This window comes from Pempheris klunzingeri, chromosome 1 (genome assembly GCF_042242105.1).
Source record: "Pempheris klunzingeri isolate RE-2024b chromosome 1, fPemKlu1.hap1, whole genome shotgun sequence".
NCBI classification, from domain to species: Eukaryota; Metazoa; Chordata; class Actinopteri; order Acropomatiformes; family Pempheridae; genus Pempheris; species Pempheris klunzingeri.
The window spans coordinates 6,731,493-6,743,743 of NC_092012.1; the positions used below are offsets into that span (position 1 = coordinate 6,731,493).

At 41.6% G+C, this 12,251-nt stretch overlaps 1 protein-coding gene across 8 annotated transcripts in view; it reads right to left on the bottom strand.

Annotated features, from left to right (window-relative positions):
• The window catches only part of neo1a (neogenin 1a), a 146,878-nt gene that overhangs the window by 56,768 nt on the left and 77,859 nt on the right, over positions 1-12,251 (bottom strand). For all 8 annotated transcript variants that reach the window (XM_070828394.1, XM_070828409.1, XM_070828379.1 and 5 more), the window contains exons 4-5: positions 11,483-11,633; positions 2,326-2,462 (exon numbers count right to left, since the gene is read on the bottom strand). In XM_070828394.1, coding sequence (XP_070684495.1) covers positions 2,326-2,462; positions 11,483-11,633 — 288 coding nt within the window. The remainder of the gene's footprint in view (positions 1-2,325; positions 2,463-11,482; positions 11,634-12,251) is intronic.

Below are 12,251 nucleotides of genomic sequence, written 5' to 3' on the forward strand. Positions count from 1 at the left end.
GTATTTTTCTCATCGACACAAAGTCTGAAAACAGTAATTACGAAGCGCGTACTGGAGGTGTGTTTGATATGCGTTAGAATGATTTCATTTTAAGTGGTAGGATTTTTCTAATTGTTTTCTAATGTGTAGAAGTTAACATTTATGCATTAGTTGTATTTATTCATTTGTTTGTTTCTATGACTTGTGAGTTAGAGGATTATACCTTGTGGGAAACCAGTGGCTGACAACAAGCTTCTCAAATGGACTTCATAATCGCTGACTGTCTGTACATTATTTTGTATTTTTAGATTTGAGAACCTGAACCTTTAAATACTGTACCACCAACATCATGACCTTTGATTTAAAAAAAAAAAAACATGATTGGTTTTAACTATAGATGAACCACAGCTGAAGCTCTCAAGTGACCTGCTTAATTGCTACACTTGGATTTGCTCCCAGTTTTGGTAGAGGCAGGCACAGTTCAAATGAAGACACCTAATTATGGGTTTAATTTCTGTGAAAGTGATGCAATGCAGTATCATGCTTGCTGTCACCGTCACTCTTGGATATATTGTGCTTGATTTGTTGTTTCATGGTTCAGTTATTGTCATCACATCAGGCAGAGGTTGATACAGAGGTTGAAATGGGTAACATTAGTGTTTGAAGACATTTTCAAAACACCAGTAACTAATATTTGGGAAAAGGGAGGCAGACAAAGGGCAAATAAAAAACCAATGATGATGGTCAAAGTGGCCCAAATTGCTATTATTGTTGACTGTTATGATTTCATGTGCTGGCCATGAGTAAAGACCTTTACAGTGCAGAACAGTAGTGACTTTGGTTTGATTTCTTTGGTCACTGGTGTATGGAAAGTCACACCATACTGGGCTCATTTTTTTACTGGTTTTCATTGAATAACTTTACTTTTTCACTGACTTTTATGACTTTGATTATTATTTATTTATTCATTGTTTGTCAATTGACTGTGAGAGCTACTGGATACCTGAATTTCCCCTAGTGGATGAATAAAGTATCGATCTATCTATGAATTCTTCATTTTTGTTTTTTGCGCCATGACATAAATATTGATTTTATGTATTTATTAGTCTAGTCTAGCACAAATTAGGTTCTTACTTTCAAAGTAGAACTTTGAAAGTGAAGATTAGTCAACATTCACTTGGGAAATAGCAGCTGTTGCTTGAGAAAATGTGATAATTAATACTAATTACAAAATATTTCTCAAAACCAATCTGTCTGGAATTTAAATTTGCTCATCAACACTGAATTTTAAGTGATAAATATAACAGCATCAGCACTCTAGTTTCTTTGCAGAATTGACCTTAAATTAGATAAAGATGAACATCATTTCCATCTGAAGCCCATAAACTGACAGTTAAATTATAGACAGGAAACCCCTACAGTGCATAAAACAGGAATATGTGTACTGTGGCTGTAATGTAACACAGGGAGGAACACAACACAAATACAGCTCAAATGGCAATGTTGATTGGCTAAATGTATTTGGACAGAATTAGGAAAACACACTGTATGGGGTTTCTGTTTCAAAGGTGTACTGTACATCAATCTTCTCACTCTGTATCTAAGATTACTGCCAGATACTCATTCAATTTCTTGTAATTCTAGTACTCTTCTTTCTTCTGCCAGCAATAAATGCTGCTCAGAACTTTCTGTTATTCCTCTGTGGGTTGGAGTTATATAAAATAGCACATACAAACAGGTATAAGAACTCCATATGCTGCCATCTTATGCTAAATGCATTTCTCGCTGTCAAAACTGCGTCTGTGTCTACAAAAAAACTCACCCATTTTCATAGTGTGTGCAGCACATCTCAGCAGGACTGAGTTACCTCTACTTCTACATAGTTTGCATGCAAGAAATAACCCTTGTTTATTTCATTTTAAACTGAACTATCAGTGGCTTTGCTTCAGCTCTGGGATGTGGGTCCTTGGGGCATTTAATAAGCTCATTCCCAAACATAAGCGGATGAGACTGTTTTCTCTGATAGAAGGATAGTCTGAGAGTCCAGTTGGACCTGGATGACTCAGCTCTGCACCACTGCTGTCTCATTGTAACTAATGCATCCTCACTTACCATTGCTCCTCACTAATCTCCAGTACCTTAATTTTAGCCTGGAGGGTCAATTTCTTTCTTATTTACTCTGAAGAATAAAGCCATGAGTACGTTCTCAGACTGGCTGACTTGTAACGACGAGAGCCTGATTTAACAGCTATGGAACTGTTCTAATTTTGTGCCTCCATAAATTACAAATACTGCTTATCACAGTTTGGATGTCTGGAAAGCAGACAGTGTGGTGTTTGAGGGTACCTTGTAAGGTGAGTTGGGCCTGGGCTTCAATGGTCGTATTGGCATTGTCCGCCACGCAGGTGTAGATGCCGGCATCCTCCTCTGTGACATTAGAGATCTGCAGACTGCCTCCTCCAAGCACCTCCACACGACCCTCACTGGAGACAGAGAGAAACAAAAGAGTAGGAAAGGAAGAAAGAGAATTGGTTAGCACGAACCTCCTCATTCCTTTTTTATAAACACAATGAATGCGCTTTGGGGCTGCTACGTGCAACCCTGCCAGCAACACTTGCATCCTATAGGATCGTAGTCAGAGTTGGATAAAGAAGAACTTAAACCTTAACGTCTTGTTTTACTCGACTTATGAAATATGTATAAAGACATTGCAGCCCATTTCCATGAAGCACATTCAGATTACTGAGTGGCAAAGGTTGCAGCCTCTGGAGCTCCGTGTTCCCCTACTGACCTGAAGTTGACTCCACATCTCTTCTTCAACGCCCTCGATCTCTCACCTTTTACCAACTTCCTGAATAAATGAAATATGCTAAATGCCGAGTCAATTGCCCTGAAAAAAATTTACAATTCTTCTCAACAGTCATGAATTATAGCCAGCCATTAAAAATTGGGTAAATATACTAAATTCTACAGTATTTCAGACAGAAAAAAACATTATATTTAGTATATAATTCTATTTAGTGACCTACTTGTGGCATCAATTAATACTTTTAAGGAATACATGTACAAAATCATGCTGAAGCTACAGCTGGGACTTGTAGTTTGTGCAGAGTCACTACCGCAGCTGTTACACTGCCTTTACAAATGTTTTCGTTTTCTTTCATCAGCTGTTAATTAACTGGCGTGACATGCACCTACAGAATAACAATACAGCCATCGAACATCATGGAAAAGTGATTCTGACTTGTACGCGTTCCCCGCTGTTTCTTTTTATTCAATATTGGCAGATGTGACACGAATCCAGAGCAAAATTATCATACAATTATCGAAGGTTCACAACCTCGAAACATTTCGAGTATTTTCCTGTTCTCATACAGGCTCAAAGCACTACTGACTCGGAGTTGTGCTCAAGCTTCTACTTAAATATTTAATCCCTAAGTTAAATCATTATGGAACTGAATCTTTTCATGTATAAAAGATATATTTACATACAGCAACACACAGTAGACGCGCTCACTGAAAACTAAATAACAAGTCAGAGTCATGCTTTTCATCAGGCATTTCGAACTGAGCCGTCTTAATTATTCTACCCTATTTACGCCTAATCCAAAAATATAACCACACATCTATTTGTATAGCCTCTCTTTGAACCAGTGACCCTCCTCCATTTTAAACAGTCCCAACTTTGATTTTCCCAATAGGCCCAGGGGGAAGCAGTCTGTGGCCAAGATCTGGCTTGATTCAACAACCACTGGTGCATGGGAGTAGGAGGAGGAGGATGAGAGGAAAGAAAACAGAAATCAATAGCTTACAGAGAGAGCTCTGCATTCAGACAGAGAGAAGCAGAGAGGCAGGGAGAAGAGTAGGACCAGCAGGTCGGCCGGGAAGATAAAAAATCCAAAGAGGGCCACAGCAAGTAAGATGCAACTGAGGACAGCGAGAACACTACATAATGGTTTTTGCGCAGAGGAAATGAGGATACATGCAGAGGTAAAGAGTGAACTGAGGAAAACAGCCCTATGCTGCAGGTTGATTTTGTTTTAAACAAACTGCTGACTGTCCAGGGCTTCCACACGAGCTCCTGTTTTTCTCTCCCCAGCTACTTCTGGGTTTTGGCAGCAGTGGCCTTTGAGACCATCTGCCTGTCTGTCTGTGCTGGAGTGGAGCATTCGAGTGGCACTCGACCTGCTGTCACCAAAATGACATCACTGTTTCACTTGTACAAACGGGATAAAACAGACTATTAACTTCAGTATTATCCACAATAACAAAAAAGAATGATGTCAGCCAACATTTAAGGTCAGTCGGATTTACTGTCTTATGAGGTGAAACTTAAGTGCCCGAGTAGATTGTAAAATAAAAAACACACAAATAATATTGTACTCAGCAGAAAGCCTGACAGAGAATGCCCTGGGTCTTCAAGGTGGGAGAAAAGGGGTTACATAAAACATTCTGCTGCCTTCTCTTTTGGTCCTGCCACTGCAGAACATAACACAGAACCACTAAAATTACCAAATATCTTGCCGTACAGCGACTACTTCCCTGTGCACATTCGTGAGTACGACTTATTCTGCTGAGAGGCTCCGTATGTCAAATTCCTGCTGAATGAAATTTTCCCTTGAAAGATGTCCTGCAGTTTGCTGTGCCAGGCATTCCTGCAGTTCGTCTCACCAGGACAACTATTCAGGCTATTGGCCTTTAGTTCTGCATGCACCATAAAGGGCATTGACAGCTTCCTCTTGTACTTGAAAAGAGAAGCATACAGCACAGTACATATCAAACCGCCAGGCAAAATCTCATTCCTTTTAGAGCAAGTCAATCTTAGCTCTAACAGCAGTGGCTAAAGTGCTCTGTCAAACAAGGAATGTGTTACTGTTTTTAGACCGTGAGGGAGGGAAGGGAGTAAATTGGCTCGAGCTGAGCGGGCTGAAGACACCTTGCGCTATTGTGAGGCAGCTCTCTCCACTTGTGTTCATTTAAATTAAGACGAGGTGCCTGCTGTAAGGATATGAAGGATATCTTGGGCATTAGCTGCAGGTCCTTGGTGGGAGCTGCTAGTAAGTTAGGCTCTAATTAAAACTGCATTACCCGTATTCACTTACAAAGAGCTGTTAAATTAACTCACTGTTTCCACAGTCACTTTTTATCTTGTAACAAAAACAGCAGATGCACACATGAGTACACACATACAGTGCAAACAAGATTACAGGGCAAATGTGGCAAGTAGACGAGGTTCAATGATGCTAACTGGCCATAGTAGCTTTTGTGCCGGCGTTTTTACAAAGCTTCAGTTTTAAAATGTTGCAAAGAACAACCTCCTCCTCCTCCTCCTCCTCCTCCTCCTTGTCCCTCTGACCCTCTCGGGTGTGTAACTGGTGCAGAAAAGGTGTTGAGCGACCTGTCAACATGTAAAGGTCTCTAACACCGCCTTGTCCCCTGTTCTGCCATTCAATTTTGAAGGCAGTGGCAGCTACAGAGACTTCAGAAAAAGGCTTGGGGGTGGGTGGGGTATGGGGGAGGTGGGGTGAAGAACACGTTTGGGATGTGTGAGTGGTGACTCAGCCTTCCATAACACAGACTGGTGGCAAGGTCACTACACCTGGGCAAGGGGAGCTGCAGATCACAGAGGAGGTGTGTGTGTGTGTGTGTGTATTGATGGAGGCAGTGCAGTACGCTGTCACAGAGCAATCAGTGTGCTGTGACAGTGGTTGGGCATGGGTCATGCCATCTGCAGCACAATGGGGAGACAGGTGGAATAACAACTGTCACAACAAGAAAGGGGAATCATTATTAATGGGTAGAGTGGGAATCTTTAAAAAATGTTCTTTGTTTGGACTCGCAGTTCTCTTATTTTTCAATTTCTTTTTCACTCTCTTCTGCTCTCCTCCTCCTTCTCTCTGACCATCAACCCCTTTCACCGTCTCAACCCACCTGTCTGCACCGTCATGCACCATGAATGCTAACTATTGTGCTATTCGAGGTGCTGTGGTTCAAAGTAAACGCAAATTGAAATTGAACCCCTTTTGACCAAAATACAATCATAACACTCCCATGAATTTGAAACAAGTTCAGAAAAGCAGTGGAATTTCATTTTACAGCCAAGGAGGGCAGATAGCTGATAAGAATAATTTGTCCCACTGCCAAAACACAACATTTTGTTATTTAGCAATTCCTGTTCAGATATGAGCTGGGGTATATGGGGGAAACGAATGTGAGCGACAAGGCACAGAAAAGTCAGGCTGGCAAAGGAAATAAATGAATGAATAAACAAACAGAAATTAATGTGAGAAACAACCTGGTTCCAACAGCACAGGCTGGGGCTTCTCAAGTGACTCAGGCATGAAACCATTTTTGTTTTCCTCTGGCTCGTAATAGAAAGCCGCAGGGCCCTCGGGACAAAAACAACTCTCGCATACCTGACTTTATTTGCTTTTTTTTACCCTACCGGGGTCCCCAAGAATAGTCCGATCGTTTGATTGTTGCATATTACAATGAAGCCTGCAGCCCATAACTCGCATAATATGCTTTTACATGGCTCTGGTGAGCCCTCCGGGGGGGCTCAAAGCCATGTGAACCCTGAGTGCCCCATGCTGTGCCACGTCTACAAAACTACAGCGCTCCATTGGATAATAGAGGCTTTCAACAGGACATATACCTCTATAGTGTCTACTGAGGGGCCACAGCAAAGCGCTGCAGGTGAGTTGTTTTATGCTTTGAAAGACAATGTGCAGGTCACGGCTATCAGTAAATAAAGGCCCATAATGTTAGTTCTCTCCCAACTAATGATGCCGAACAGTTTTAGCTTTTAGAGGTAAAATACAAAATGCGCATAAATAGACTGTCTTTGCTTTGGAACAAACAAAAAAAAATGCAAATGACTGTTGCCAGTGTACTCATCCTATCCCCAAATTCCCTACATGACAATAAAAATAACATTTTGACCAGAATGCAAAGAAGAACAATAGATGCTATGACAGGAAACATGCTTTGAAGAGAGCCAGTGAATTGTGTGTGTTTGTGAAGAGCTGGAGACTGAGAGACATCCTAAAAGGAGATTTCTCATGCTCCACTGCCAGAAAACCATGTTGCTTGTCTTGTTTTCTCAGCCCCACATGCCAGCAAAACCACTCCATTACCTTAACCCAGGCTGCTGCTGCCATTCATCATTTTACTGGCGTTTTTTTGAGTTCCTAAGCACAATCTAACCACATGGCCCTCCTGTGTGTCTGAAACAACGCGGTGAGTGCTGGACATTTATAGTACATGCCAGCCAATCTCAGTGAGGTAAACGTGGTGTAGAACAGCTGAAGCTCATGTTCTTTCTGACTATTCGACATAAATAATAATCATCTCAACTCCCACTTTTTAAATAGACTTTATTCAGTACACCTGTAAAACCTGAGCACAGCTGAGCCATAAATTCTACTTTTACAAAGATTAGAATGTACAGCTGTGATTAACACTGTTAGAGAGGCTGTTTGACTATATGTATATTACTGAGGTTGCAGTTAAGCAGTGATGTACTGGACTGCATTCTATTGAGAGGTATCTAATGTTTTGCCCAGCACATTTACAGTACAAACATGATATATCAATATAATGGCATCCAGCCCAACACCACCACTAACTGTGACCTCAGTAATGAACACACAGTCCAATTTACACCTCACAACATTTTAAACCCCCTAAAAGGAAGACTGTGGGCAGGGCTGTGGTACTGGGTTGCATTAGATTGTACAGCTACACTTTGCTAACAAGACTCTACAAGCCTTAATTTCTCCCCTTAAGCTAGACCGACACTAGTGTGTTCTGTCTGAGTAATTTTTGTATTTGTCAGCTGAATCTATGCTTTCCACTGACACCTGAATCACCACAAAGAACTGTTCCGTGGGCTGTTGCAGGATGAGTAAGTGTTCAGCAGGAGGCGGACATTTGCCATTAACCCCCCTAACAGTTACTCTGAAGAAAGGAACAAGAGAAAATCATAGGCCATTAACATTGATAGGTTGCATCTCGGAAAGGCCGAAGCTCAGTTGCAATACCCATGTTTTTATTGCAGTGGCTATTCTCTTTGCTGTTGTGAAAACAACATGTAAAGAGCCGAATGGTGCAGAATGTCTCAAAATTGGTTTGATAACCGAAACAGGCAATTTAAAAAAAATCAATGAGAGCTGTTGATGGTGTGGGTGTTAACAATGTAACCGCACTTGAAGGGATGTAGAGAACAACGCAGGGTAAAGTTCTGAGAGTCACTTTGTGCCTTCACTCAAAAATACAGACAATTATGAATGATTGCATCTGAAGAATTGTTAGCCTGGATGGAAATTTTAATGGAGGTGGCATTTGCTCAGTTATTCTATCTTTTCGAGAGATGGGAGAACTGATTCCTCTGTGTGTCCATGCAGCACTGCCAAAGCCATAACAGCCTTCAAGCCATTATATAAAAGTGCCAGTGATTTGAATTCCCCATCATTACAATTCATCTGGAATTCCTATCCCTGAATTGGCAAATTACAATGACAGCATTAAAGCATGACATTTGATGATATATAGCAGGATTTTGATGTCAACCCCCAACACAAATGTTTGTATATTCCTTTTCTTGTCTTGCCCTGGAAACAGCCAAGCGAATGAGGTGATGTGTGCGTCTTTGAATGTGAGACATCCTGTATGTGTGAGAGGCTTCACTGCAATCCAATAATAGTCCAATTGCAAACAAATTCCCCACACTGTGCCTCTCTCTTCATACACAAGTAAATGCAATATACACAATCATATTTAAATGAAGGTGAGAAGACAAGGGGTAGAGGAGACGGATGGCTTGGAGGCTTTGGATGAGGGTTGATTTACATGCTCTGTCAATCCCCTGTTGCTGGCCGACATGCATAATTCATCCATTTTATTGACTGCTGGGGAATTCTATTAGGCGATAGAGTGATACTCCCAAGAACAAAAGATGACTGTCCTTTTCATGAGTGCCATCACCATCAGTATGGGTGAGAAATCCAAAGGCCTGTATCTCTGTGCATACTGGCACCTGGGGGACGCTATCAATGACACACACTGCAATGGCTGAGAATGCATTTTCAATATGTTGACTGAACAGTTTCAAGTGTTACACATTCTGTCATGGTGTTTCAGAGCCTAAGCAGAATAAATGGTGAGTTCGGTGCCCTTGGCAAGAGACTTCTGAGCCTAAATGAATTTGAGGCCAGTATCCGGACACTGGTGAATACATAAACAGCAGGTTACAGTAGATTAAGCCACAGTGTAATTGATACAGCAATATCCATCTGCCGTTCAGGACACAGTGTGGCAATACCTCAGTTGAATAATTTCACAGAACATAATAATAGAGTAGTATGTGGATATAGGGAGTAGAATCCCTTATGTCTCTACTAAAAAAATCAGATTACACAATATTAGTGTGGTATCAGTCTGACCCGACAAACATTGTGTAGTGTGATCCCATCAGACTGGATATAGAGACTGTAATGCAACGGACAGAATGCAACTTCTCAAGAACTGAGAGTTAGACAACCACCTGTTCTTAATTTCCATTTCAGGTCTTTGCTCTGTCCCCATCTGTCATAACAAACATCAAAGAGTTCCATAGCAGCCTGGTAAGTCCTACATGACAATATGGACAGGTAATACAGAAGAAACAAGAAGCAATGTCTGTTTTGGCAGGTTGTCTGTCTTCTGGCAGGTTATGAATAACATTATAATGACACTCTTCAAAGACAAAGACTGTTCATAAACCCAATTTAAGAAAGAAATCTTTTATATGAAACATTTTGAAAAGACTTGAAGGATTCTACTGTGTTTATCCTATCCTCAAGTAGTTCTGAGGAGTCAGTCAGCCAGTGGAATGACTAGTGAAGAATTAAGAACATCCAAGAATTAATATTGTGTAAAACTACAATACATGGTTTCATGCTGCACTAATTCTGAATCATCTACATCATCTGTGGCTCAGGATTAAAAATGTCGTTCTGCTATTGTGAAGACAAGAATGTGAGAGAGAGATAGAAAGAAAACAAGAGATGTGACCAAATTGAAGCATCACCGGCTGAAGCTCAATGTGATCATTCCTGCTGTCGGCGAGTCACGCCGCCTTCAACTGGTAGCTTTGACACATCTTCATAAACTTTCATCTCATGTCTAAAGCTTCGGCGTCGCCACTTTCAAGGCCCCATTTGTGCTGTGCTCCAAAGACCAATTAGACACTCTTTGCAGATTCCCCTCTTCTCTCTCCTTACACTGCGTGCCACACCAATTTTTAATTGACAGCAGCTCTTCTGTCTCTAATGTAATGCCTGAGAGGGACAGGAGACTCTCGAGGAGAAAAAAGAAAGTTCCACTGCAATTCTTTTTAATTGTCGATGTCGTATTAAAATCAAAAGAACAGTCTCGTAATGTATTCACCACACAATCCATTCCTGCTCTGAAGGCGGGTGCATGGGGGTCCACTTCAATTTGCAAAGACTACTCTGGTTGTTCTGAGTACGCCTGCTAATTACCAACGGAGCCACTCTAGGGGGGCAGGTTTGCACGCTGTATGGTGTTTTGTAATTAATACAAGGTAGATTAATAAGTACCTTTTAAGCCAGCTCCCATTGGAGGTCAGAGGTCCTCATGGACAATTCCATAGGTGTTTAAGTCATTTAACTTGAAATGTAGTGCTGTGTTTGGGACTAAAGGTTGGAAAGTCTAATGATATTCTAGCTCACACCACACCAGGACATTGTCGCAGCCACTGTGATGACCTTACATTTAATACCACTGCAGACAGAAATCCCATTCTGGGGCCGGATTTAGATGAATGAGCCTTATTTCACCCATTTTCTGTTGACCCCACAAGTTGCAAAGTTATTATTCTACAGGACTGGTACACAGGGGTTAGGTAAACAAAGTGCTCTCTTAATTGGTGAGAGTCAAACTTCCCATGTCCAATGCAATTCTCTCTAAGGGATTCGAGCTGCTCTGCCTCAGCTAATGAGAGCCAGAGGAGCGCGAGCACAGGAGCTGTGACACTCTCTCTTGGCTCTTAATTTGTGAACTTCCCCACAGCTGGCAACCCTGCAGCCACCTCTCCCAGCTGAAGAGGCTCCATTGGCACGTCTAGGTCCCCCTCCAGGGCTCTCTGGGTAGCAGTGGCAGAATAGCATTAACACCTTGGGGAGCAGGCGCCAAAACTAACAGTTTAGCTTCTGGAGGCCAGAGGCACCGAGTACAAAGGAGCACTACATTATGGTCCGTGTTGCTTTTCAAACGGCAGGAATGTGAGAGCCAGGGAATGCCGAGTGCAGTAATGTATAGCTTTATAGAGTAACTACTGGCGACTTTGATGGATAAAGGCGATAAAAACTCCAGTTTCTACACAAGTAAGAGCAAACACGTGCCCCAAGAAAACCTGAGGCGATTTAAGACTTCTCCAGTGTTTGAAATTGACCAAAAATGCTTGGTCAATCCAACTAATAGCCAGAGTTCAAGCTCATACCTTTCTTCTAGCAGCTTGTCTCCAAACATCCAACGGACGTGCGGCACAGGGTAACCGGTGACCACGCAGGGCAGCAGCACGCTGGCGCCCACCACCTTGGTCACAGACACAGGCTCCACCAGGAACTCCAGCTTCCTCTCTTCTCCAGTTTCTTAGAAGGGAGAAAAAAAAAGGTCAAGGTTCAAGCTGAGGTTAAGGCTGGGGTGAGTAAGTGAGGCAGAGCAGCAACCTTCTAAGTAATGGGTGTCATCTATCTTAAAAACTTCAAAAGAGCTCATGTCTGACGCACTGTTGTTCCTGACACCGAAAACCATGAATGGTCAGATGAATAATGTCCAAGTTTATGTCTGAGACAGCTGAAGTCTCATCTTTTAGGAGTTCAAAGTGATCTCATTTAACAACTGCAACTGTCTAAGTAGCATCCTGCAATAACCAGCGGCATGTGCAAGCCCAGCAAATACACAGGACTTTAAAAAGTAACTGCCAAGTGCCATTGTTTTATCATTTTGTTTGGAGTTTAGCTTGGATAATTCAATAAAGCTCAAACCAGGATTTTATTTAAAAAAAAACACAAATTTATGAAACCATTTACACAAAACCCCTTTTCAACTCGCAATAGCTCTCTCTGGAAAACACCTAAGTCACTTTATTCTCGAGCTGATTTGTTGTGACTTCAAAGAAACCAAATAACTATAAATGTGTTCCTTTTGTTTTAACATCTGGTAGCATGCAAACAATTTTTTTTCAATTTCCTCAAGCAGTTTTATGA